Raw genomic sequence first — 25629 nt, forward strand, 5'->3', positions numbered from 1 at the left:
TAGTTTTTGATATTCTGCACTTTAAACGTAGAGAAACTATTATGTCCTCCTGTTTTCAGAATAGTAGCTGAGAAACTGCTAGATTGTGGTGAAACTCCATAATGTTCTCTAATGTCCTTTGCAGAAGGAAGGCTGTCATCTTTGTCTTATCTGGCCTCAGATTCATAACCAAATTATTTAACGCTGTATGGTTGACTCTTAACTTATTTTATAGGAAGATTGTTGCCACGGTAAATTGCCTCTGGTTCCATTAGTTTATTTGGCGAGTCATTAACTTTAAGGACAATGAATAATTAACAACAAATACTGGCCCAACAATGACCTGTGTAGAAATCCCACGGCACAGTGGCACAGCGGTAGAGTTACCGCCTTACAGCGAATGCAGTGCCGGATTCCCGGGTTTGATCCTGACTATGGGTGCTGTCTGTACAGAGTTTGCACGTTCTCCCTGTGACCGCATGGGTTTTGTCCCGGTGCTCTGGTTGTAGATTAATTGGCCTTGGTAAAGATTGTAAATTGTCCCTAGTGTGTGGGATAGTGCTGGTGTACAGGACTGCTGGACGGCGTGGACTTGGTGTACCAAGGGCCTGTTTCTATGCTGTGTCTCTAAACTAAACTAAATTACTTCTGCAGCCATGGTAACTGTTCAAACAGCCAATATAATTCAGGACTTTTTTTTACCCCGATCATGCCCTCTTCTACACTCTGTTGGGCAGAAGATACAAAAACTTGAAAGCAGGTACATCCAGATTCAAGAACAACTTCTTTCCTACTGTTATTGGATTACTGAATGATCTCCCATATACTCGGGTGTAGTCACGATCTTCCAACCTACCTCACTGCATGTAACTGTAATGCTGTTGTTGTAACACTATAGGGAGGTGCAGTGGTAAAGCTGCTGCTTCATAGCGCCGGAAACCCAGGTTTGATCATGACTAAGAGTGCTGTTTGAGCGGTGTCTGTGACCGCGTGGGTGTTCGCCGGGTGCTCTGGTTTCCTCCCAAATCCCAATGACGTACAGGTTTGTGGGCTAATTGGCTTCAATTTACCCATGCTGTGTGGTACATTGAACTAGTGTACAGGTGATCGATGGTCAGCATGGACTCGATGAGCCGAGGGGCCTGTACCATTTCTATTATGACTGATGACTTTTAGATGTAAAAAAAGTCAGGAGGGATGATTGGTAGAAACAAAAAAGATGCATCTTTCTAAAATTTCAGCCAATTCCCCATTAAATTCCATAGAACTGTGCCTCACCACATCTTTATACATGCCACCGCTCTATCCCTTCTCTGTCCTTTGATAAACATAAGCACAAAAGTGATTTGTTGTAAGATATTCTGCCGTAAGCAGGTTGTAGGTGCCATTTACGCTTAATTTAGTTACTGTCAGTGTATTATGGCTATGTTTAATATTGCTAGTTTCTGTCTTTTTTGCATGCTTGTGGGTGTGATTTCATACGTAATGGGGAGTGTCTACATGGGAGGAGGCTAGCATAACGACAGAGATTGTGGGTCAGTTTAGTCTCGGAGGATGGAGAGAATACAGTTTTTTACCACACTCGCGACTGCCACACTCGTGCCAGCTACACTCACAAGAACCACACGGTAACGACTACACGATTTTTACTGTATTGTTTGAAGAAGAAACAGTTGATCAGAACGAAAAGTTATAAATTACTCGTTTGATTTGTGCTACTTTAATAAAGACCAATTAATCAAGAAACAGCGTTTGGAAGATTTGTTTTTGTTATCTCAGAGTGCGGTGTGTGCGTAAGCTATACCTCTATTCCATCCCCGAGCAGTAATGGCTATCGAAGTTGGACTTTGAGAAGGTATAGAAACTGCCATTACATTAGAGTAAAAAACTTTTCTCTGAATGGATTAGTAAAAAACTTCTCTGAGTGGATTAGAGTAAAAAACCTTTCTCTGAATGGAGATAGAGTAAAACATTTCTCCGAATGGAATTTGAGAAAAAAGGCTATTCTGACAGAAGAATCTAAGAAAGACTTGTTCTACAAGCAAAATCTGATTCAACAGTGGAATTGAAGAAGAAGCTGAATCCATGCCAGGGATTAGAGCTGAAATCAAAGGAACAAAGAATCTGCCAGTCGAGGGGAAAATTGACACGGTCTACACCTGGATCATTGGAAGATTGAAGACTTCATTGACTGGGTACTGGCCGAAGACTCTCAGCCTTGGAATTAATGATGTGTTTTGAAAAAAACCTCATTCTGTTTTGAATTCGTCTGGTGTTTCTGGAACATAGCGATAAGCACCAATTCATCATGGATCTTCCATCTGGTAAGTATGAAGAACCGCCACAGGAGGGAGATGTGGAGCAAAAATCAAGAAGATATGAGAAAAGAGACATTAAACTTTCGGAGTAAGGAGAAGCAGCCTATCTGGAAAGATGCCAGAAGGAGAGAGACAAGTTGTGGAAGCAGGTCATCAAATTAATTGAATATCAGAAGGAACTAATGGAATCAGATGAGAATGCGAACATTGTACAATGTAGTCTGGATCAACTACTCAACCTTTGCCATGGGGTTGAAGAAAAACAACACTCAATATTGTGTTTACAACTACCAAAGGAGCAACTCGAGTGGCACACTCAGTGGTTCCAAGAGAGGGTGGAATTTTTTGATGGTTTCATGGCTGACGCGGAGAAGTGGTTGTCTGAAACCATAGCTCAAACATTGCACTCTACAGTAGAAGGTGCGATGCAACAAGGTGTTGAAGTGGAAGAAGAAATTACACCTCAGGATAGTGTCTCAAACGTTTCAACGCAAAGATCTAGACGTAAATCTGGTTCTGTAGCCAGTTCAACTACGAGGGTCTCTGCTCAAATGGAAGCTGAAGTGGAGATGGCTGCTCTCTCGCTGGAAGCTGCCGCCTTAGAGAAAAAAATATGAGATTGAGGAACAAGAAGAACAGCTGAGAAGACAAGCAGAACAGCTGAAAGAGACAAGAAGAACAGCTGAAGAGAGAGAAGGAACGGTTGGAAATAGCCACGAAGCTGGCAGCTGCTGGGGCAAGGAGGCACATACTGGAAGGCCAAAGATCAAAATGCAGCTCAAAAGTATCTCAGAAGAAGAGTTCCTTAATCCAAGAAGGAGCTACTAAGCTGGAAACAACAGCTAAAGTCAACCCACAGCCAGAGCCAGTCTGGTCTCGTGATGCCAAACTGGCACTGAGTAAGTGGATGGCCGACAAAACTTCACCAAAGCAACCGGGTTGTAGACCGAAGCAACCTACCTTTGGGATGTCTGTTAAGGCTCGAAAAGAGCCAACCCAGTACTCTTCTCAGAGGCCTGTTCATCAGCTACCTGCACCCAGCCAGAGACAAACAACTGATCATGGGACTCGTGACAAAATTTATCCAGATCGATCTGTACTGAGCCAGGGATCTCAAAATGAATTTTATGAATTGGTAAGGAATCAAACGAGACTCAGCGAGCTCCTGGTTCAACAAAATCTTTCTGTCACCTTACCCCCAATGGAAATTCCTAAATATGATGGTGATCCTTTACAATATGAAACTTTCATAGTAGCGTTTGAAGAAGGAGTGGAAATGAAAACTCCAAGTCACAGAGACCGCTTATGATTTCTGGAGCAATACACAAGCGGATATTCGAAGCAGCTTGTTAAGAGTTGTCGACATTTGCCTGCGGATGAGGGCTATCAAATGGCAAGAGAATTGCTTGAAGAGCATTTTGGTAACAAACAGAAGATTGCTAACGCATACATGAAAAAGGCCTTTGCTTGGTCAGTTATCAAGGCGGAAGATGTGAAGGCTTTGCATGAGTTTGCGATATTTCTTAGGGGTTGTTGTAATTCAATGAGAAATAGCATCCACATGGAAGAAATGAATGTTGTTAGTAATATGAAGGCTACAGTTCTAAAACTGCCCTATAGGCTTAGAGAAAAGTGGAGAGATAAAGCAGGCCTGATATAGGAGGTTGACGATAGAGAGGCCATGCTTCCTGTCTCCAAATTTGAGGAAGGATATTCTTGCTATTGAGGGCGTGCAGCGTAGGTTCACTAGGTTAATTCCCGGAATGGCGGGACTGTCGTATGTTGAAAGGCTGGAGCAATTAGGCTTGTATACACTGGAATTTAGAAGGATGAGGGGGGATCTTATTGAAACATATAAGACAATTAGGGGATTGGACACATTAGAGGCAGGAAACATGTTCCCAATGTTGGGGGAGTCCAGAACAAGGGGCCACAGTTTAAGAATAAGGGGTAGGCCATTTAGAACAGGGATGAGGAAGAACTTTTTCAGTCAGAGAGTAGTGAAAGTGTGGAATTCTCTGCCTCAGAAGGCAGTGGAGGCCAGTTCGTTGGATGCTTTCAAGAGAGAGCTGGATAGAGCTCTTAAGGATAGCGGAGTGAGGGGGTATGGGGGAGAAGGCAGGAACGGGGTGCTGATTGAGAGTGATCAGCCATGATCGCATTGAATGGCGGTGCTGGCTCGAAGGGCTGAATGGCCTACTCCTGCACCTATTGTCTATTGACCTGGTGAATTTCATGGGAAGAGAAGTACAGTTAATGTCAAACCTACGCTATGGGAATATTCATGATCCTAAACCAGCAACTGTCAAAGGCTCTACCTTTACTAAAGCAAAGGGAAGATTAGGACCTAAGGAAAGCAGTTTTGCTGCTGCCGTAATACCCGTAGAAATGAAGGACGGAATGATAAAGGATGTATCTACCGTTAAGTCACAAGGGTTTTGTTTTTCATGTAATGAAGTTGGTCACACTATAAGATGGTGTCGAAAATTCAAGAAAAAGGAATATAAAGATAAGATTGACTTCTTGAAGGAGAAAGGAATCTGTTATGGATGTCTGAAGAAAGGACACATGGTTAAAGACTGCAGGAATCAGATAACTTGTAATATATGCAAACAAGATCATCCTGAATTGCTTCACATTGAACAGAGGAATACGGACGAGAAGCCGGAGCAAATGGAACAAAAGGAGAAGCCAGCTACAAGTGATGTTGTTGCCTCACCTCAGTTAAATGTGCATATTGGGGCCGGGGTAAAAACCTGTATTTTCTCCTTCTTACCAGTACAGGTAAGGAGTAGCGAGGGGAATACAGTGTTGGAAACATACGCATTTTTGGACAGTGGAAGTTCAGCTACCTTATGCACAGAAAGCTTGATGAGAAGGCTGGACATTACAGGAGAAAAGATTAAGTTTCTCTTGAACACCATGAATGGTCAGAAATGCTACGATAGTTATCATATCACAAGTATGGAAATATCTAGTCTGGAGGAAAACAATTTTATACAAATATCTGATGTGTTTACACAAGAGACTATGCCCGTCTGTCATCCAAATATACCTAAGCAAGAAGACTTGGAAAAATGGCCTTACTTGAAGGATGTCAAGATACCTAAAATGAATTCTGATATCGACCTACTTATCGGAACGAATGCTTTGAAGGCATTAGAAGCTAGAAAGGTTGTTATCAGTCAAGGAGGTGGACCGTTTGCTGTGAGAACCAAACTCAGATGGGTTATCTATGGCTCCTTGAGAAGGAACAACAAAGGCAAGAAAAGGAATAACTATACCGCTGCTGCCGTCAATCGAATATCTATTGTAAATCTAGAGGAGTTGTTGACCAAGCAATATAATTACGACTTTAATGAAAGAACCAGCAAGGAATCAGAAGAAATGTCCAGAGAAGAAGTAAATTTTTTGGAAATTATGAATCACTCAGTAAAGATGATAGAAGGACACTATTGCCCAGACTTACCTTTTAAACAAGAAAGTGTTAGTCTGCCGAATAACCGTTGCATTGCAGAACAACGTATTCAGAATCTGAAATGCAAGTTTGGCAAGAATACGAAATTTCATGATGAATCCTCACAGAGATGATTGATAATGGTTATGCCGAAAGGGTGCCAGAAGACCAGCTGAATCGAAGTGATGGAGAGCTTTGGTATATCCCACACCATGGGGCGTATCATTCAAAGAAAGGAACATTAAGAGTGGTCTTCGACTATGCTGCGGTTTTCAAGGGTAAATCACTTAACTGTCAACTGCTACAGGGTCCAGACCTAACGAACTCACTCATCGGAGTTCTCATCAGATTCAGACAAGAGCCGGTAGCTTTGATGGCGGATATCAAGGCAATGTTTCATCGGGACTACTTGCGATTCCTATGGTGGCCGGATGGTGATGCACAACAAGATCTCATTGAATACCGGATGAAGGTACATCTCTTTGGAGCAGTCTCATCACCAAGTTGTGCAAACTTCGCATTGAGGAAAACCGTGAGGACAATAAAGCTCACTTTCTAGAACAAGTGACAAACACAGTAAAGAGCAATTTCTATGTGGACGATTGTTTAAAATCCATATCTAGGGAACAAGAAGCAATTCAAATGGTAAAACATTTGACTTCCCTCTGCAACAAGGGAGGATTTATGCTATTGAAATGGATTAGCAACAGCCGTGCTATATTGGAAACCATTCAACTAGATAACAGAGCCAAGGAGACCCGGGAGTTGGATTTGGGCAAAGACAAACTGCCCATGGAGAGAGCATTGGGATTGCACTGGTGCGTTGAAACAGATGTGTTCAAGTTCAGAATTTCGATTCAGGATCGACCATGTACAAGACGGGGCATGCTGTCTGTGATTGGTTCTGTTTACGACCCTTTGGGATTTCTTGCACCATTTACACGACCAGCCAAGTTAATTTTGCAGGATCTCTGTAAGAAGAAACTTGGATGGGATGAGAGTATAACGCAAATCTTCTCTCAGCGATGGACAGAGTGGTTAGAAGATCTTGACAAGATCTCGGAGTTCAGAGTGTACGAAGCCTACAAACTTTGGTCGAATCAAATTTGCACAGCTGCATCACTTTTCTGACGCAAGTGAAAGTGGTTACGGTATTGTTTCATATCTGAGACTGGAAAATGATAACAATGAAGCACATATCATATCATATCATATATATACAGCCGGAAACAGGCCTTTTCGGCCCACCAAGTCCGTGCCGCCCAGTGATCCCCGCACATTAACACTATCCTACACCCACTAGGGACAATTTTTACATTTACCCAGCCAATTTACCTACATACCTGTACGTCTTTGGAGTGTGGGAGGAAACCGAAGATCTCGGAGAAAACCCACGCAGGTCACGGGGAGAACGTACAAACTCCTTACAGTGCAGCACCCGTAGTCAGGATCGAACCTGAGTCTCCGGCGCTGCATTCGCTGTAAAGCAGCAACTCTACCGCTGCGCTACCATGCTGCATTCTTAATGGAAAAGGCCAGAGTGGCACCATTGAAACAAATGACGATTCCCAAAATGGAGCTTGCAGCCGCAGTCTTAGCTGTCAGAATTGACATATTGCTGCAAAAAGAACTGCAGCTTAAGCTGGAGGAATCTACCTTCTGGACTGATAGCATGACAGTGCTTAGGTACATCAATAATGAAAATAAACGCTTCCCAACATTTGTCGTAAACAGGATCTCTTTTGTAAGGGATGCTACTAATGTATCACAGTGGAAGTATATTAATACCAAGGAAAATCCTGCGGATGAAGCCTCTAGAGGATTAACAACAGACTGCTTCTTAAGCAGTAAGAGATGGATCAGTGGGCCAGAGTTTGTCTGTAAACCAGACCGAGAATTCCCAAAGTTTAACCTGGAAACTGAAATCTCTGCTAATGATCTGGAGATTAAGCAAGACATCTCAGTGAATGCCATTATTAAGGACCCCTTGGATTCAACAAACTATTTAATTACCCATTTCTCATCATGGAATAAGTTGAAGACTGGTAGCTTGGTTTCTTAAATTAAAAACAATGCTTTTGCAGTGGACTCGTAAGAGAAAGGAAACTCGGGCTGCTATGAGTAGCTTTGGAACAGATCCTGGTAAGCTGAAAGAAAAGGTTGACAAAGAGATGCAAGTCTTTAAGGCATCATGCTGGGGACAGTGTTTATGGCCGGGTGATCTTTTTAAGGCGGAAAATGCAGTTATCTCTGTCAAAGACAAGAATATAAGGAAGTGCTATCAACATTACAAGCTGGTGAACATGGTGTTAGAAGAAGTAGTCATTTATACAAGCTTGATCCGATACTGGATAAAGGACTTCTGAGAGTAGGTGGTCGCCTAAATAAACTAGCAATGCCTGAAGAAGCTATTATTCTCTCGAAGGACTTTCATATTTCACATTTCGGAGGACCTAACATGGTCCACTAACACTGCTGCACTGGTCAAGAAGGCGCAGCAACGACTGTTCTACCTAAGAACACTGAAAAAGTCTGTTCTACCCCAACAGCTGCTGACGACCTTCTACCGCTGCACCATAGAGAGCATCCTAACACATGGCATCCCTGTGTGGTATCTCAGCTGCACGGAGGCAGAGAGGAAAGCTCTTCAGCGGGTAGTCCATAGAGCTCAGAGGACTATCGGAACACAGCTACCAGCCTTGGAGGGCATCTACAACACACGATGCCTCAGAAAAGCCACCAGCATCCACAAAGACTCTTCACACCCCTGCAACAGTTTGTTCGAACTTCTACCATCGGGCAGACGCTACAAGGCTTTCTACGCCCGCACCTCCAGACTCGGGAACAGCTTCATCCCCAGGGCCATAGCTGCTATGAACCGGTCCTGCTGAGCCGGATGGTCACATCGCACAGTGAACCGGCACAGATCTACTTGCACTTTATTCTGTTTTAAAACTGTTCTAATTTGTTTCATTGGGTTGTTTAAATTAATACTGATTAGCTAATTAATTTATTGCATCAAATTGAAGTCGCATTCCCAATCTCGTTGTACCCCTGTACAATGACAATAAAGATATATTGTATTGTATTGTATTGCTGTTACGACATATTCATGAACAGGTCGGACATGGAGGAAGAAATCATATGTTGTCGAAACTTCGTAAAAAATATTGGATTGTCAAAGGTAACTCCGTTGCAAGAAAGGTTATAAAGAATTGTGTTGTGTGCAAGCGTCAGCGAGGAAGAGTTGGAGGACAGAAAATGGCAGACTTGCCTCTGGAAAGGATTCAACCTGATAATCCTCCATTTACAGAGGTAGGAGTTGATTATTTCGGTCCTATCGAGATCAAAAGAGGGCGATGTCTGGTGAAAAGGTATGGTGTAATCTTCACTTGCATGTCAAGTAGAGCGGTACATCTTGAAGTTGCATCTACACTTGATACAGACTCCTGTATTCATGCATTACGAAGATTTATTTGTCGACGAGGTCAAGTTCTATCATTAAGATCAGAGAATGGTACAAATTTTGTTGGAGCGGATAGAGAGTTGAGAGAAGCGCTTAAAAGCTTGAATCCGAACAAGATCCAGAATGATATGCTTCAACAGGAAATACGATGGAACTTTAATCCCCCAGCGGGATCCCATCACGGCGGTGTTTGGGAACGATTGATTCGCATGGTTCGATATGTGCTGCGCTCTGTTCTTAAACAACAAATTCTGGATGAAGAAGGATTGCAAACTTTGTTTTGTGAAATTGAAGCAATTTTGAATGATCGACCTATTACCAAGAGTTCTGATGATCCGAGTGACCTGGAAGCACTTACACCAAATGATATTCTTTTATTGAAAACCAAGCCAATGTTACCACCTTGGCTCTTTGTAAAGGAAGATTTGTATGTTAGACGCAGATGGAGACAGGTGCAATATATGGCGGATCTTTTTTGGAAACGGTGGACACAAGAATATTTATCTCTAATTCAAGAACGTCAACGATGGTTGAGAGTGAGAAGAAATTTTATTCCAGGTTAATATCGTCTTGGTGGTTGATTCTACTGCACCACGAGGTTCTTGGTTGATGGGCAGGATACTGGAGATCATGCCAGACGTTAAAGGTTTTGTGCGTACTGTACGACTTCAGACTAAGGACAACATCTTGGTAAGACCAATAACCAAAATATGTCTGCTTCTAGAAGGTGAAGGAGAAGATTGAAGAATCGCTAAAGAAATTTGAATGCCAACATATAATGCATATTACTTTTGTTTTTGATAAATATTAAGCTTTTACAGCTCCTTTTGGTATCTATTAGTAATTGCTTCATCATATACGCAGAACAATTAGGGGCCAGTGTGTAGGAGCCATTTACGCTTAATTTAGTTACTGTCATTGTATAAGTGGCTATGTTTAATATTTCTAGTTTCTATCTTTTTTGCATGCTTATGGGTGTGATTTGATACGTAATAGGAAGTGTCTACATGGGAGGAGGCTGGCAGAGATTGTGGGTCAGTTTAGTCTCGGAGGATGGAGAGAATAGTTTTTTACCACACTCACGACTGCCACACTCGCGCCAGCTATACTCACAAGAACCACATGCTAAGACTACACGATTTTTACTGTATTGTTTGAAGAAGAAACAGTTGATAAGAATGAAAAGTTATGAATTACTCGTTTGATTTGTGCTACTTTAATAATAATAATAATAATATTACATTTATTTTATATAGCGCTTTTCAAGATACTCAAAGACGCTTTACAAGCAAACAAGACATAAAAACAAACAAACAAACAAAAGATTTGTCCTGACGGAGAAGCGGCGAACAAATAGCGCCAGCGTCCTCTCACGTCAGGGTCCGGCAGTAAACAATAAAGAACACAAGACACACAATTACAATTTAACATAAACAACCATCACAGTGATGGCACCAGGCACACCCTCACTGTGATGGAAGGCAAAGAAAGTCTTATCTCCTCCTCATTCTTCTCCCGTGGTCAGGCAGTCAAACTGCTGCCTCGGGGCGATCGAGGCTCCCGACTTTTGAAGCCCCCACCGGGCGATGGAAAGTCCCAGGCCGAACTGAGCAGGCCGATGAAGGTCTTAAGCCCCCACCGGGCGATGGAAAGTGCCGCGGCCGAGCCACGCAGGGCGATGGAGGTCCTGCGAGCGGGTCGATCGAACCTCGCGCTTCGGGGCGGTCGAAGCTGCTATGGCTGGAGCTCCCGAAAGCCGGTCGCCAGCCAGGGACCTGCGAGCTCCCGATGTTGAGTTCTGCAGGGCCCACGGCCGAACCCTCCGAGATGGTAAGTCCAGGCCCTGCGATCGGAGTCTTCAAGGTCGATCCCAGCTGGAGGCCGCCGACTCCACAGTGTTAGGCCGTAGCGCGAAGGGAGATACGACACGATAAACGTCGCATCTCCGTTGAGGAGGAGACTGGAAAAAAAGGTTTCCCCCACCCCCCCCAATTAATCGAGAAACAGCGTTTGGAAGATTTGTTTTTGTTATCTCAGAGTGCGATGTGTGCGTAAGCTATACCTCCATTCCATCCCCGAGCAGTAATGGCTATCGAAGTTGGACTTTGAGAAGGTATAGAAACTGCCATTACACAGGTATAATGGAGTTTTTGAGTTGTTATTAAGGAAAGTCTTAACTCGTAGAAATGTATAGAACTCTGGATTTGAAGTCTATGGGGTCGAGCTGTACAGGTATTCTAGAATTTCAGTACAAAGCCCAGACCGACTCTTGTGCAGTGCTGAGAAAGTGCTGCACTCTGGCGTGAGATGCCAAATTACTATTTGCATTGAAGTTACGCTCCTAGGGAAATTTGAGGAAAACGTCAGGAAGCATCTAAGACACATCCAAACATTATTTATCTTCAAAAACATTGATAAATGCAATCATTTACAATTTGATTTACCAAAGCTATACGCTTCATGTATTGAAACTTGTTTATTCCTTCGGCTGCAGTTATAATGCATTCCAGCAGAGGAAGCTGTATCATTTAAGAAACAAAAAAATTAGTAATTAAGTGAAACTACTGTATGTCTCCCATGAGATCCTAAAAGATCACCTTCACAAGTCAAATGCAAGGAGAAACCTATTGTGCATTTGCAGATCTATTTAGTAAATTTGTGCACATTGATAGTAGTTCTGTGTTACTGTGAGGTAGTTCTAATTGAATAACTAGCCCCCCTCCATTTAGTTGCCTGCAGTCATACTGAGTTCATACAGTGATCAATATCATTGTAGATTTCTTTCATCCTTTTTCTCCAGCTTTTGTTCTGTTTGCCGAATGGATCAGTCACAGCAAATGGTATAGCAAAGCAAACTGAATCTATTCAAAGTAAGTTAAATAATTAAACCTTAATGTTATGGCAGATTACTATGCATCAGATTTGAGTCTCTCTCCTTAGATTTTGCTTCCTATCATACAGAGAACATAGCTTGCACTTGGCAAACATGAGGTTCGGAAACTTTGCTTCCTATTTTGATAATAGACCATTGACATAATCAGCTTTTCGATTAATAACATTGAAGGAAAGGGAAAACAAAACTTTTATTTCTGATTACTTGCATGACTTAAATCATTATAAAGTAACTGGAGTTCCTGCTGCAATGTGGAAAACCTGCAGGAATTTATGTACAGCAAGTTCCCACAAATGGGAATATGTTAAAGACCAAATAATGTTGAATAATATTATTGTGACATTAGATAAAGAATTGGCCCAAACTCTGAGGATGGTTTGTCCCTGCCTGAGGTGGCAGAAAGGTCCTTGTTTTAACATTTGAAAGATTTCATCAGTGCAACGCTGAAGTATCAGGCCAAATGTTGTGCTCAAATCCCTGCAGTGATCCTGAACCCACAACCTCCTGACTCCAAACCAACAATGCTATTAACTGACCTACAGCTGTGAATGTCTATTTTACTTATCTATTTTTTTAAGAACGAGAAAATAAGAATTACTCAGTCATGTCAAATTATTGTTGAAGTAGTATGAGCTTGTAGTTGTGATTTTCATTGTAGGTGTAGACGGTATTAAACTAATGTCACAGTGCAATTATACATTTGTGGATTGTAATGTGCATTGCCATTAAACATAGAATAACTAAAACAATTTATTTTGCACCTGAGAATCAAATTGAGTCACAGAATATGGCAACTACTCTGTGCTGGTGTTTCTACTTCACACCAAGCCTTTCCCAAATCATCTATGTCATCCCAGCCTTTCAGCATATTTTTCTATTTCCCTTTTCTGCCGTTCCTTTTGAAAAAATATCTAAACTACTTCCCTAAAATAAAAATGGAAAATGCCTGCAGAGTTAACATCTCAGGTCGATTACCTTTCATTCTTGTGACAACTCATTAACTATGTCTCCACAGATGGTGAATGTATATCATCATATCATATCATATATATACAGCCGGAAACAGGCCTTTTCGGCCCACCAAGTCCGTGCCGCCCAGCGATCCCCGTACATTAACACTATCCTACACCCACTAGGGACAATTTTTACATTTTACCCAGCCAATTAACCTACATACCTGTACGTCTTTGGAGTGTGGGAGGAAACCGAAGATCTCGGAGAAAACCCACGCAGGTCACGGGGAGAACGTACAAACTCCTTACAGTGCAGCACCCGTAGTCAGGATCGAACCTGAGTCTCCGGCGCTGCATTCGCTGCAAAGCAGCAACTCTACCGCTGCGCTACCGTGCCGCCAGCATTTGTTCCCAGCATTTTAAAATAATTCTCAAGATTTTCAGCAACAGCATTTTTTTTTTCCATTTTGCTTTTTCAAATCGCTATTCTAATCACTCTTGGAGTATTGGGAAATGAGACACTTTTTTTTTACAGCAACTTGGTATTTATGACCCCAGCAATGAACTCTCTCACACGTGGCAATGCTCATTTAAAATTCCACACGCCTAAACATTATTTTAAAGTCCTTTGACAGGCCACTCTGCATCTTCTTTGCTGATAAGAGCAACATTTCTAGATTTTGCAATAACTGGTTTAATTACTCCAGGGTTTTTACTTTTATTTTCACTTTTTACAGTGTTTTTATATCCTTGTCATGTAGAGGGATGAACTCTACTGCCACAGATGTTCTCAGCATCCTTTTCAAAATGTGGTGACCAAGAATTATTGACATTAAACTGATACGATTTCAATAAAATCAAAAAACAAATTTGAATTTTGTACCGCAAACAAAAAAAAACAATTCTAGAGGTTAGCTTTCAATTTAATTCCACTCCTGAAACTCAATGGGGTGGAAGAGCAAATCAAAAGAGCAAAACCATCTCAAGTTAACGATGGAGATGTTATTAAAGGAAGCTTCAAACTTGAGATGTTTTGCTCTTTTGGTTTGCTCTTCCACCCCATTGAGTTTCATATTTTACACCTGTAGATATTGCTGAAGTTATAAGTGCATAAAAAAAATATTTTCCACTCAGCTGCCTTGTTTTCGAAAATATAATTGTGACTTGGAAATATATTGCTGGTCCTTCATTGTCACTGGGTCAAAAACCGGGAACTCCATTCGCAACAGTACCATGGGAGTAGCTTTACCTGAAGCACTGCGGTACTTCAAGGTGGCAACTTGCCACCATCTACTCGAGGCCAATTAGCGAATGTGTCACAAACGCTGGCCTGGACAGTGATGCTTTAATCCCAAAAATTAATTGGTTGCATTATTGATTTTAGCTATGGCAGAATCATCTTTACAAACGAAGCACCAACTGGGTGGAGACAACAAACCGCAGACGCTGGAATCTTGAGTAAAATAACAAACTGCTGAAGGAACACAGCAGCCATGAGAGGGAAATGGACAGATGACACTGCGGGCTGGTCTCTGCTTCAAAGAATCCAGTGAACCAGTGATACGAGGTTCGTTGCAAGCAATACAGCCAAAAGTGTTCCGTTGACAGAACAAATAAATCATACATGGAACCAATCATATTAAAGTTCTGCAGTTCTGCCATGCACAGAATGGTGGCAGACGATTACCAATGAGTGGAGGAGGCTCCTCATTCATCCTCTTGTCGATAACATTTGTGCAGTGAAATAATTGTCTCCAATTCTCCTCTGCATCTACAAATTAACTTCAATCTATGCACCCAAGTACTCACTTCTCTGCTTAGGGAAATTGATCCCATTTCATTTTCTAGAAGTGTCATAATTTTAAACACTCCCTAATTAATTTCCTCCCTGTCTGATTATTTCCAAAGAAAACAATGCCAGCCAAGTAATAATTCTCCAATTCTGCCAACATCTTGTAAGTCTTTGCTGCTATCACATTATTTCTGTAGGAAGGTGAGAGGAAGTATGCACAGTCCCTAAGCTGTAGTCTAGGGTTTCGTACAATCCTAGCATGACTTCTCTATTCTTGTGTAGGAAGGAACTGTAGATGCTGGTTTCAACCGAAGAAAGACACAAAAAGCTGGAGTAACTCAGCGGGTCTGACAGCTTTTCTGGAGAAAAGGAATAGATGACGAAGAACTTCTTCAGACTGAAGAAGGATCTCGACCCGAAACGTCACCTATTCTTTATCTCCAGAGATGCTGCCTGACCCGCTGAGTTCTCTATTCTTGTATTCTATCTTTTGGACATTGAAGGAAAGTTTCTTATTGCCTTCTTAACTATCTTGTCTATTTGTCCTATAAATGTTATCAACCAGAAGATCCAAATGAATGCTTCCTTTTACCATCTATGATTGACTAGTATCGCAAAAGTTTGCTTCAGCTAACACTTCAAGTGGTATCAAGAAATGGTCATCTCAATGATTAGGTCACATTGGCAGGTATTGGAAATGAGATACTTAGTGAGGTGAAGATCAGGGGGTCGGTCCTTGGTCCCTCCTGGCATAGATTTTAAGAAAGGTATTTTGATGCTGGTGGATGAGTTGAGTGGGCGATGTATGTGGAAGGAACAAACGGCTCCCAGCCTTGAGATAGAAGCTTTCTGACCCACCGAAAGGGACACTTGGTCCAAGTTGTAAGTATGTTAAGACCAAGAGCGTAACTAGGGAGATAATTTGTTTTGCCCCCGTTACTATACTTCGAATGGCAAGGCCATTCAATTTAAAGGCAATTGGACATGGCCATTAAATGGTCAAGACAGCAATATGCCTGAATAAGACTATGCTGGCTGCTGGCAAAAATGGGCATTGCTTTCAATGCTCTGTGGATGTTGCCTTACATTTTTGCTACATTACTGCAGGAAATGTTGCCATGGATATTTCCACTCCAAGGATCTGGCCATTTTAAATAAGTGAATGTAGATTATGAACAAAGAGCCCCACTTTTGCATTCCCAGAAGAAGAAAATGTAGAATGCATTTGAATAAAACATGCGCTCAAAAAAGCCAACCAATTTTTTGGGGAATTTGATTTTTTTTTAACATTATGATACTTTGTTGCCACATCTGAATTATTCACAAATTTGTTGACATGTGGTGTTTGTACCAGGGGAGCTCTAATGAGTTGTTGTCACTGATGGATGACATGCCTGTTCAGCACTGACAAGACTGTTGACAGTGTCCCTTGCTACAGATGCTGTCAGTGAGTGTAAGCACATAATCCCCATTGAAATTCTCTTTTGTCTAATGGATTGTTGGGAGGGCAGGTCAACGAGTTTAAAATTCACCCACCTACCTGCCACTTTCCAGATTCAATAAATTCACCAGCGCTGTTTGAGATTTGTCACAAACAACCCACACATCCATGTCAGAAATGCTATCTGTCGATGTATAGAGCTGTATGTTTAATTAGCTTGTTTTAAGTCGATTTGTTATGAGTGCAGAATACAAGAGGACACCGCCGTCCAATTGACTATTTACTGTGAGAAAAGCATTTAAAATAGGCAGAAAGCAAGTTTTTCCAGTAATGAACTGTCCTGACCCAAGATGTGACATCACAGTGTATTAATACTGTCATTTAATTACAAACCAATTAGCAAAAAGTAGGGAGAGCACAGGAATTAAGTGATAAATCTTCTAACTTGAGTTTTGTTTTCTATTTTGATGCACTGTTGACTCATGGTTTTCATCTAATCTCAATTTGTTTGAAGTGAGTGTGTGATACTCTGCTTACTGCACCTTAGTGATTATGTGTTTGCATATCAGAATCACATTTTCTTCACTCAAAATGTATTGAGGCTGCAGAAAAGGCAACCAAAGTCTCAAAACATTTCCAAGAGCAACACAGAGTTTAATTGGAGCTGTCAATGTTTTATGCAGCAATTGTACGATGGCACTTGTTTTGTATCATTACAATGAGTGATTCTGGGTTCCTCTAACCTACCTTCATTAAATACCTAAGTCACGGCAGTAAAATAGGGACAAATCGAGCAATCACAAGAACAGGAAAGGAGGCTCTTCAATTTAGACAATAGACAATAGACAATAGGTGCAGGAGGAGGCCATTCGGCAATTTATTTTGCAGTATTTGATGGAATCTAACCGGAAGGGCATGGAGGACAAAATGATTTCTTAACTAGCTATGGCACTGCCTATGGCAAAGATTTGGGCAGTTCAGTTAGAAATACCTGGTGAAGGGTTTGATTGTGTCAAATGGAGCCATTGACAATGTAATTGAGGCAAGGCGTAGTGGTTGTAGTAAGTCCTTCCTGATAACACAGTCATACAGCATGGAAACAGGCCGAGCAGCCCAACCTGTCCCTCTCAACCCAGGTGCCTTACTGAGTTAATCCCGTTTGCCTGCGTTTGCCCCCATATCATTCTAACCCTTTCCTATCCATGTAACTATCCAACATCTTTTATACATTGTACCTGCTCTGCCACTTGTGTAGGAAGGAACTGCAGATGCTGGTTTATACCGAAGATAGACACAAAATGCTGGAGTAACTCAAGGGGACAGGTAACTTCTCTGGAGAGAAGGAATGGGTGACGTTTCGGGTGAAGACATTTCTGATCAGTCGGGTCTGAAGAAGGGTCTCGACCTGAAACATCACCCATTCCTTCTCTCCAATGCTGCCTGTCCTGCTGAGTTACTCCTGCATTTTGTGCCTGCCTCTACCACGTCCTCTGACCACACTCCACTGTGTGGAAAACTCATCTCTCAGATCTCCTCTTGCTTTAAACCTATGCCCACTAGTTTTAGACCCCCTAACCTCATCCAACCTGGGAAGAAGAATGTGGTCAACCACCATATCTACATGGAATTTTATAGACCTCAATAACCTCAGCCTCCTTCACTCCAGCGAAAATAGTCCGGGCCTATCCACTCTCTCCTGATACCTCGAGCCCTTCAGTCCCGGCAACATCCTTGTGAATCGTTTCTGCACCCTTTCCAGCTTAATGAGATCCTTTCCAAAGTATGGCAATCAGAACTGCACCCAATTTTTTGGGTGTGGTCTTTCCAATGTCCTATGCAATTGTAAGATGATGTCCTAACTCTTGTACTCATTGCTACTTACTTTGTAACTTTGTAAGCGCCTTTGACGTGGTGACTATTTGCATACCTTGGGCATGCAAGCAAAGAATTTCACTGTGACTTGTCACATGTGACAAAGTATTCAATTCAATTCAATACATTGCTATAGTTACACACTGCAGACCTATGATGAGTAATAGTAATGAGGTAATCAGAAGATTGAATAAATCTGTTTGCGATTCTTTATAATGTGAAAGCTGTCCACCACTCGGGAGGTTTATTGATTGAAACATTGAACTCTTCCAATAAATGCTGAGTTTTCCAGCACTTTCTGATTTTTAAATCAAATTTCATGTCGGTATTAAAAATAAATATATTTTTTTCTGTCATTATAAACTGTACCTAGCTAGAATAGTGATAGAAACTAAGAAAATAGGTGCAGGAGTAGGCCATTCGGCCCTTCGTGCTGTTGTGAATCTGTGGAATTCTCTGCCACAGAAGGCAGTGGAGGCTAATTCACTGGATGTTTTCAAGAGATAGATATAGCTCTTAGGGCTAACGGAATCAAGGGGTTTATGGGGAAAAAGCAGGAACGGGGTACTGATTCTGGATGATCAGCCATTATCATATTGAATGGCGGTGCTGGCTTGAAGGACTGAATGCCCTACTCCTGCACCTACTTTCTATGTTTCAATATGATCATGGCCAATCATCCACTCACGCAACCTATCCAAGTCACCCTGCAGCCTCATAACATCCTCCTCGCTGCTCACACTGCCACCCAGCTTCATGTAATCTGCAAACCTGGAGATGTTACATTTAAATATAGCCAGAGGGCATGGAAAAGGCTCTTTAGCCCACTGAGTTTGCCTTGACCAATTGTTTAGTTTAGAGATACACTGTGGAATCAGGCCCTTTGGCCCAACGAGCCCTTGCTAACCAACGATCATCCATGCACTAGTTCCATCCTACACACCGAGGACAATTTATAGAAACCAATTAACCTACAAACCTGCTTGTCTTTGTGGGAGGAAAGCAGAGCACCCGGAGAAAACCCACGCAGTCACAGGATGTCCAAACTCAATATAGACGTAGTCCAGATCGAACCCGAGTCTCTGGCATTGTATGGCAACAACTCCACTGCTGCACCACTGTGCCGCTGGCTCTAATTGTCCACTAGAGCAATCCTACACTAATCCATTTTATTTTCACCACATTCCCAATAACCTTCCCCAGATTCTACTATTCATCTGTACACTAGGGATAACTCGAAGTGGTAAATTGAACTACCAACCCATACATTTTGGAATGTGAGAGAAAACCGACGCAGTCAGAGGGTGAACATGCAAACTCCACCTAGACAGTATCTGAGGTCGGGATTGAATCCAGGCTTGTGGTGCTGCAAATCAACAACTCTACTAGCTGCGTCTCTGGGAATAGTTGCCATCACTAAACATTGCCAATGGTGGCACGATGGGACAGCTGATAGCATTACTGCCTCACAGCGCCAGAGACAGAGGTTCGATCCTGACCTCGGATGTTTTCTTGTAGGCTTTGCATGATCTCCCTGGGTCTGCGTAGGTTTCTTCCGGGTGTTCCGGATTCCTTCTACATCCCAAAGACGTGCAGGTTTGTGGGTACATTGACCTCTGTAAATTGCCCCAAATGTGTAGGAAGTGGATGAGAAAGTGGGATATCATAGAACTAGTGTGAACAATGGTCAGTGCGGACTTGGAGGGCCGAAGGGCCTGTTTCTCTAAACTGTACCTCCAAACTGTCACCTGGTTCTGACCACCATCACCAGTGTTCCACTCCTCCCATATTCCTGTTTTGAACTGAATCTCACTAAGCATCAGAGATGTACTTTTAATTTATACCCATGAAACTATTTAACTATTCATCATTTACATTTCACACCCCTTAATAGGGGTGTTATTATTAGGCAGATTGAATCGCACAATTTGACAAGATGGCGAAAGAGAAAATTTATTTCTGAATAAATTATGGGGGGGATTGCCAAAACCTCCATATGTTATGGAGAGAAAGAGATGGAGGGAGTACATGAAGGTTGAAGTATCATTAAGATTTAAATGATGGCAGGATTTGGAGTAGGGACGTGAATGCCATCAAATCCATTGAGTACGTAGCAGTCTCTATTACATTTCCAACTGTTATTGTTATTTATAACCCTTTCGGCTTCTACTTGAGCTTGATGCTGGAGTTAATTGCTACTCTTATGGTGGCAGTGTTTTATTCTGAGACTTTCCTGGCATGGATGTGAAGAGAAAAATAGCCCCCATCTGTGCTGTAACTTTTTTCTTTGCTGCTTGTGAAGGGAAAAAAAGGATGTTTACATAATTATGAGGAGAGCGTTGATGGATACAATTGGTTTTGTTTAAGAGTAATGACCCTGGAATATTATTAGAATGTTTCACACAACAATGTCAGGGTTCTGTGAAATATTCTCCATGGTACATTTTAGAGAATATTTAATCGGATGTGGGGAAAAGTCACTTGTTTACTGTTTGCTTGCCGATAGATAAATGTTCTGCATGCTTAAATTTATCTCCCCACTCAACTTCACTCATTGCTCTACAATAACACAAATGCACAAAAACGTAAAGGACATTAAGCCAATACCTGATCTAAATCTGATTCCAGGTTGTGCCCACCATTCCATTACCATTTTTGGTTTTACTTAAGAATAAATTATTTAAAATAATTTGAAGACTGCTCAAATAAATTCTTGTAAAGTCTACTTTTTTTGACTGGCCCATTACTGCTCTTGCTGACTTGTGCATCAGTTTCAATTTCTACCAACTTTTAGGAGAATTACCTTCTAAATTGTCAACTTTTTCCTTCTCGTGACATCTTGCATTACTTTCCTCTTTGCAGTAAAGGTAAATAGTTGTCGCTTCATTATCACTCCAAACATTTTGTCACAGTGAATGGCAGGATTCTGAGCAGTGTTGCATGTGGAGCAGTGGGATCTAGGAGTGCAGGCACATAGTTCCTTGAAAGTGGCGTCACAGGTAGATAGGGTGGTCGTGAATGCTTTCAGCACATTGGCTTTCATCAGTCAGAGTATTGAGCAAAGAAGTTGGAATGTTATGTTACAATTGTACAAGTCACTGATGAGGCCACATTTGGAATATTGTGTTCATTTTGGTCACCGTGCTATAGTAAAGATAAGCGGGAAAGAGTGCAGAGAGGTTTACGAGGATGTTGCCAGGACTGGAGAGGTTGGGCAGGCTAGGACTTTATTTCGTGGAGTCAGGAGGATTGGGAGTAATCTTATAGTGATGTATAAGACCATGAAGGGAATAGATAGGGCAGACGCACAGAGTCTTTTACCCAGTGTAGGGGAATCAAGAACCAGAGGACATAGGTTTAGGATGAGAGGGGAAAGATTTAAAAGGAACCTAAGGGGCAACTTTTTACATAGAGGGTGGTGGGTGTATGGAACAAGCTGCCGGAGGAGGTAGTTGAGGCAGGTAGTAGGACATCATTTTAATTGGACAGCAGCCTGGAGAGGAAAGATTTAGAGGGATATGAAAGCCAAATATGGGCAGGTAGGACTAATGTAGATGGGACACCTTAATCGGCATAGGCAAGATGGGCCAAAGGGCCTGTTTCCATGCACTATGACTGACAATTCTTTTTTCTATCATGTTCAGCTTTTTTAAATCTAAAAAATGCTTTTCCATTGTTCTTGAGCTGGCTGTGAGGCTCGTGCTGTTTGTTTTTTATTCCACACAAATTGTATCTGGAAGAGGTCATCGTTCTAACTGTTTTTAAAACGGCAAAGGAAAAAACAATTTGGGCTAATGTTAACATAGAGAAGGCTCTGCCACACTGTTCTTCAAGTCCACCTTCAAGGGTTATGAATATATTGAAAGTTTCCCCCTCTAACCCTCAGCAATGAATTTCAGATTCCTGCTGTCCTCTGGGCAATATTTTGTCACCTCCCCACTAATCCTTTACCAATTACTTCAAACCTAACTCCTCTTGTTTTTGACCCCCCTGCTAAAGCCATCGAATTACCTTTTTAGACACAAAATGCTGGAGCAACTGAGCGGGACAGGCAGCATCTCTGGATAGAAGGAATGGGTGACGTTTCGGGTCGAGGCCCTTCTTCAGGCTGACCTTTTTATGGTAGTTCTGTGAAGAAGCTAAATGGCACTTTCAATGAAGGCAGCAAGAGCTAGAGATTTTGTTTGGAATATTTATTTTAAGAATATTTGTACTGACAGTGGACTGACTTTCCGAAAGGATACTGCATGGAAGCATCACACTGTACACAACAAAGGCATCACAATTCAGCTGAAAGCAATGATAGAAATAATATTGCTGCTTCTGCTTTGAGTTTCTTTGTAAAATTCCACTGTATAGCTGGGCGGGGGCGTGGGGTAGCAGGGTTAAGAAAAGCTTGGTAGTTTTACAGCAGATATATGGAGTTCAGGCCTTCCATGTTACCTTCTAAGATCTTTTCATTTAAAGCAACATATTATAAATCACAGCCAATGGCTAACAGCACAGGAAAACACTTAGCAAATATAAGATATGATTCTTTAAAGAGTATCCAAACAGACAGAAAAATATATACAGTAAGGAAGTCCCAAGGCCATCCTGCTTTCATAGGAGGCTCACAACAAGAATGGGCTTCTTTTTGTCTCTATGAAAACATACTCCTGTAGATATGAAAACAGTCCAGTCCAACTCATCCAATCCCTGAAATCTTCAGGGATGAAATGGGCAGTTGCTGTTGCTGATTTTGTTTCCCATACGTCCTTCAACTTGCACCAAAAAGAAGTCAGGTGTTGTACTCCTTTGTCTAAACCCCAGTCCCCAACTCTGTTCCCCTCAGCAGCGAACCAGCCAACATTAGAAACTGAAAAAAGAAAATACTAATTGTGTTTTGTTTTTGTTTTTTGCACGAAAAACAATATCTGCCAACATTTGGGCTAGTGGAGAATGCTCTCCATTGTGAGCTGGTTAAGAGTTATTAGAATTGGTTGACAACAGCTTCTGGAAGAGATGCTCTAACATCCATCCCTAGTACAAGGAATGAACACCACAACTCGTTTTGTTTTCCTAATAAGAGAGATACAGCCTGACATCCGCAGAGGGAGACATTTCAGCAAACAGAATTTCTACATAAACGTTAGACACATTACAGAGATCCAGCACCGAAACACAAGAGTTACAGCAGCAGCAGCATATGACTGCAGCTACCTGCAAATGCTGCACATGCTCAGAACAAGCCCGGTCACAACCACTCCACATTTAGAGAAAAGTGTGATGAGCAGGAATGACTGTGGAATTCACACATCCAGACAGAGAATGGGATGACTCTGGTTGCACACCAAAGCAAAAGTAATCTCAGTTTGTTTATATTCACAGTTTCTTTCTCATTCCGGACACTGTAAAATCACTTTCCTATCATTGATCAGATGCACACTCATCTCCAAGCTTTTATCTGTTTGGTAGTCAGTGCTGGGGTTTGGCTGGAAGTGGTCATTCTGTGTAAACAGCCAATCCCTGGAGTCCTTACTCGATCACCATACAGCGGGACAGGTGTTGGGAGTAATATTTGAAGAGCTCTGGGGTGGCGCCAGGGCAGTTGGTTAGTTCCAGCTCCTCCAAGTCTTGCAGCTGAATCAAGCCCGAGAGGCCAGCAGTGGTCAGCAATGGGCAGCCTAGGGAACAAGAAGGCAGCGTTGTCATAAGGTCATAAGGAATAGCAGTAAAATGAGGCCATTCGGCCTATCAAGTCTACACCGCCATTCAATCATGGCTGATCTATCGCTCCTTCCCAGCCCCAATCACCCCGCTTTGAAAATAAAAGCAAACACATGGAGAATACTTAAGAGGATTGGAACTGGGGATTAAACTGTTAATCCCCAAAATGAGGACAATATTATCCCATAATCTTACCTCACAGTTATGTAGGTTAGGTAAATGCTCTCATTAAGTATTCTATTTATATACATAATTATTCCAGAGCTTTTTTTCCTTTCTTTTCTTTTCTTTTCAGTCACCTCAAAAGAATGTGAGTCGTAATGGGATAAAATACCATGGTTACCGACAGTCCACCAGTGTTTCACTTAATTTGGACAAGCTTTTGTGCACGAGCTGCAGCCACAAGGGTAAGAAATGCATTGAGATGATGCTGTTTTCTTGTCGTGAAAAAGGAAACAAGGCACCCTTGCACATCATGCACATGAGTGTGCACGTTCATAATGCACCGCATGCAATACTGGCGATGCTGCTGCATACTGCACGGGGCCAGGTTCTAAAGGAGATGTTAAATTCGCGATGTGGAAGGTTGCATATTATCTCTGATCTTATTGAACTGGGAAGCAGGTTCCAGGGGCTCCGTGCTCAGGTTACAACAGGCAACTAAGATGCCTGGCACCTACCTGTTTTAGGCCTGCTTTATGAAATACATCAACATGTGAGCCACAGTCAGTATCTCAAGCAAACCAAAGGTGCCTTGGAGCTGCCTTGTGAAAGCAGACGTTATATTTTCTGTTTCTTTAATTGGTATACTGGGGAGCAGGATTCATCCTCCATTGTGAGTGGCTGTCACAAATACTCTTATCCCCTCTCGATTGTTACCTTCATTTTTTTACACACAATATTGTATTGGCCAGTCTGAGTTGACTGAACTCCTTTCTTCTAGAGGTCTCAGATGATGCTTGTGATAAATGTCTTGCCAGTGAACATGTGATGTGCGTGACGTGGATTAAAGTAATTCAATAGCTGCTCCTGTTTATTTGTGCTTTGCATTTTATAGGTACAAGCCCCTTGTGACTTATTGTTGACAACCGAAACCCATCCCACATCACTTGCATCCTCTAGAGGCATCAGTCACTGTGGTGGTGTGTGAAAGTTATGTGATGCGTAACGGTGATTCCTCAGGACAGATGTTGCCCTATTGAGGTGTCCTCATCTGCAGGCTGCTGATGAGGTTCTTGCTACTAAGTGGGACCTAGAAGAAAGAGAAAGCTCATGTTAGAATGGCATAGAAGCTGGAATATTAACAAATTCAAAGCTTGACCACACTGGTTCACCTTGAGAGTTGTCCAAAGTGCAATTGCTTGCAGTTCATGTCAAGGTTCAAGCAATAACCAGCCACTCTGCTCAAAAGACTTTGTAGTTTCACCATTGCCGAAGCAGTCCCTTCTTGCTGTGCCAAAAAATTATGTTGTCTCCTGTTCTATCTGGATGAGGACCACATGACAGGTTTTTAACGCCAACAGTGAAACTCTCTCTCTCTCTCCCTTCTATCGACTGCTCGCTTCTCCTGTAGATGGAGAAGGACAGGATTATGAATGGATATTGAGAAGGTAGATGCACATGCATGAGCCTTCTGCATGCAGTGCTTAAGCTGAAAGGAAGACTCGGATAAGCAATAGAAGAGTGGGGAATTGGAAGTATGTTGAGTGAATTGATGAAGGAGTCGAGAGGATGTTCAGGTTATGCAAT

At 42.0% G+C, this 25629-nt stretch overlaps 1 protein-coding gene across 4 annotated transcripts in view; it reads right to left on the bottom strand.

Annotated features, from left to right (window-relative positions):
- Nucleotides 1–22358: 22358 nt before the first annotated feature.
- The window catches only part of fbxl16 (F-box and leucine-rich repeat protein 16), a 175364-nt gene continuing 172093 nt past the window's right edge, over nucleotides 22359–25629 (bottom strand). For all 4 annotated transcript variants that reach the window (XM_078418240.1, XM_078418237.1, XM_078418241.1 and 1 more), the window contains exon 6: nucleotides 22359–23837. In XM_078418240.1, the coding sequence (XP_078274366.1) occupies nucleotides 23689–23837 (149 nt within the window). In that variant the 3' untranslated portion in view covers nucleotides 22359–23688. The remainder of the gene's footprint in view (nucleotides 23838–25629) is intronic.

Source organism: Rhinoraja longicauda, chromosome 21, assembly GCF_053455715.1.
Source record: "Rhinoraja longicauda isolate Sanriku21f chromosome 21, sRhiLon1.1, whole genome shotgun sequence".
In the NCBI taxonomy this organism is placed as follows: Eukaryota; Metazoa; Chordata; class Chondrichthyes; order Rajiformes; family Arhynchobatidae; genus Rhinoraja; species Rhinoraja longicauda.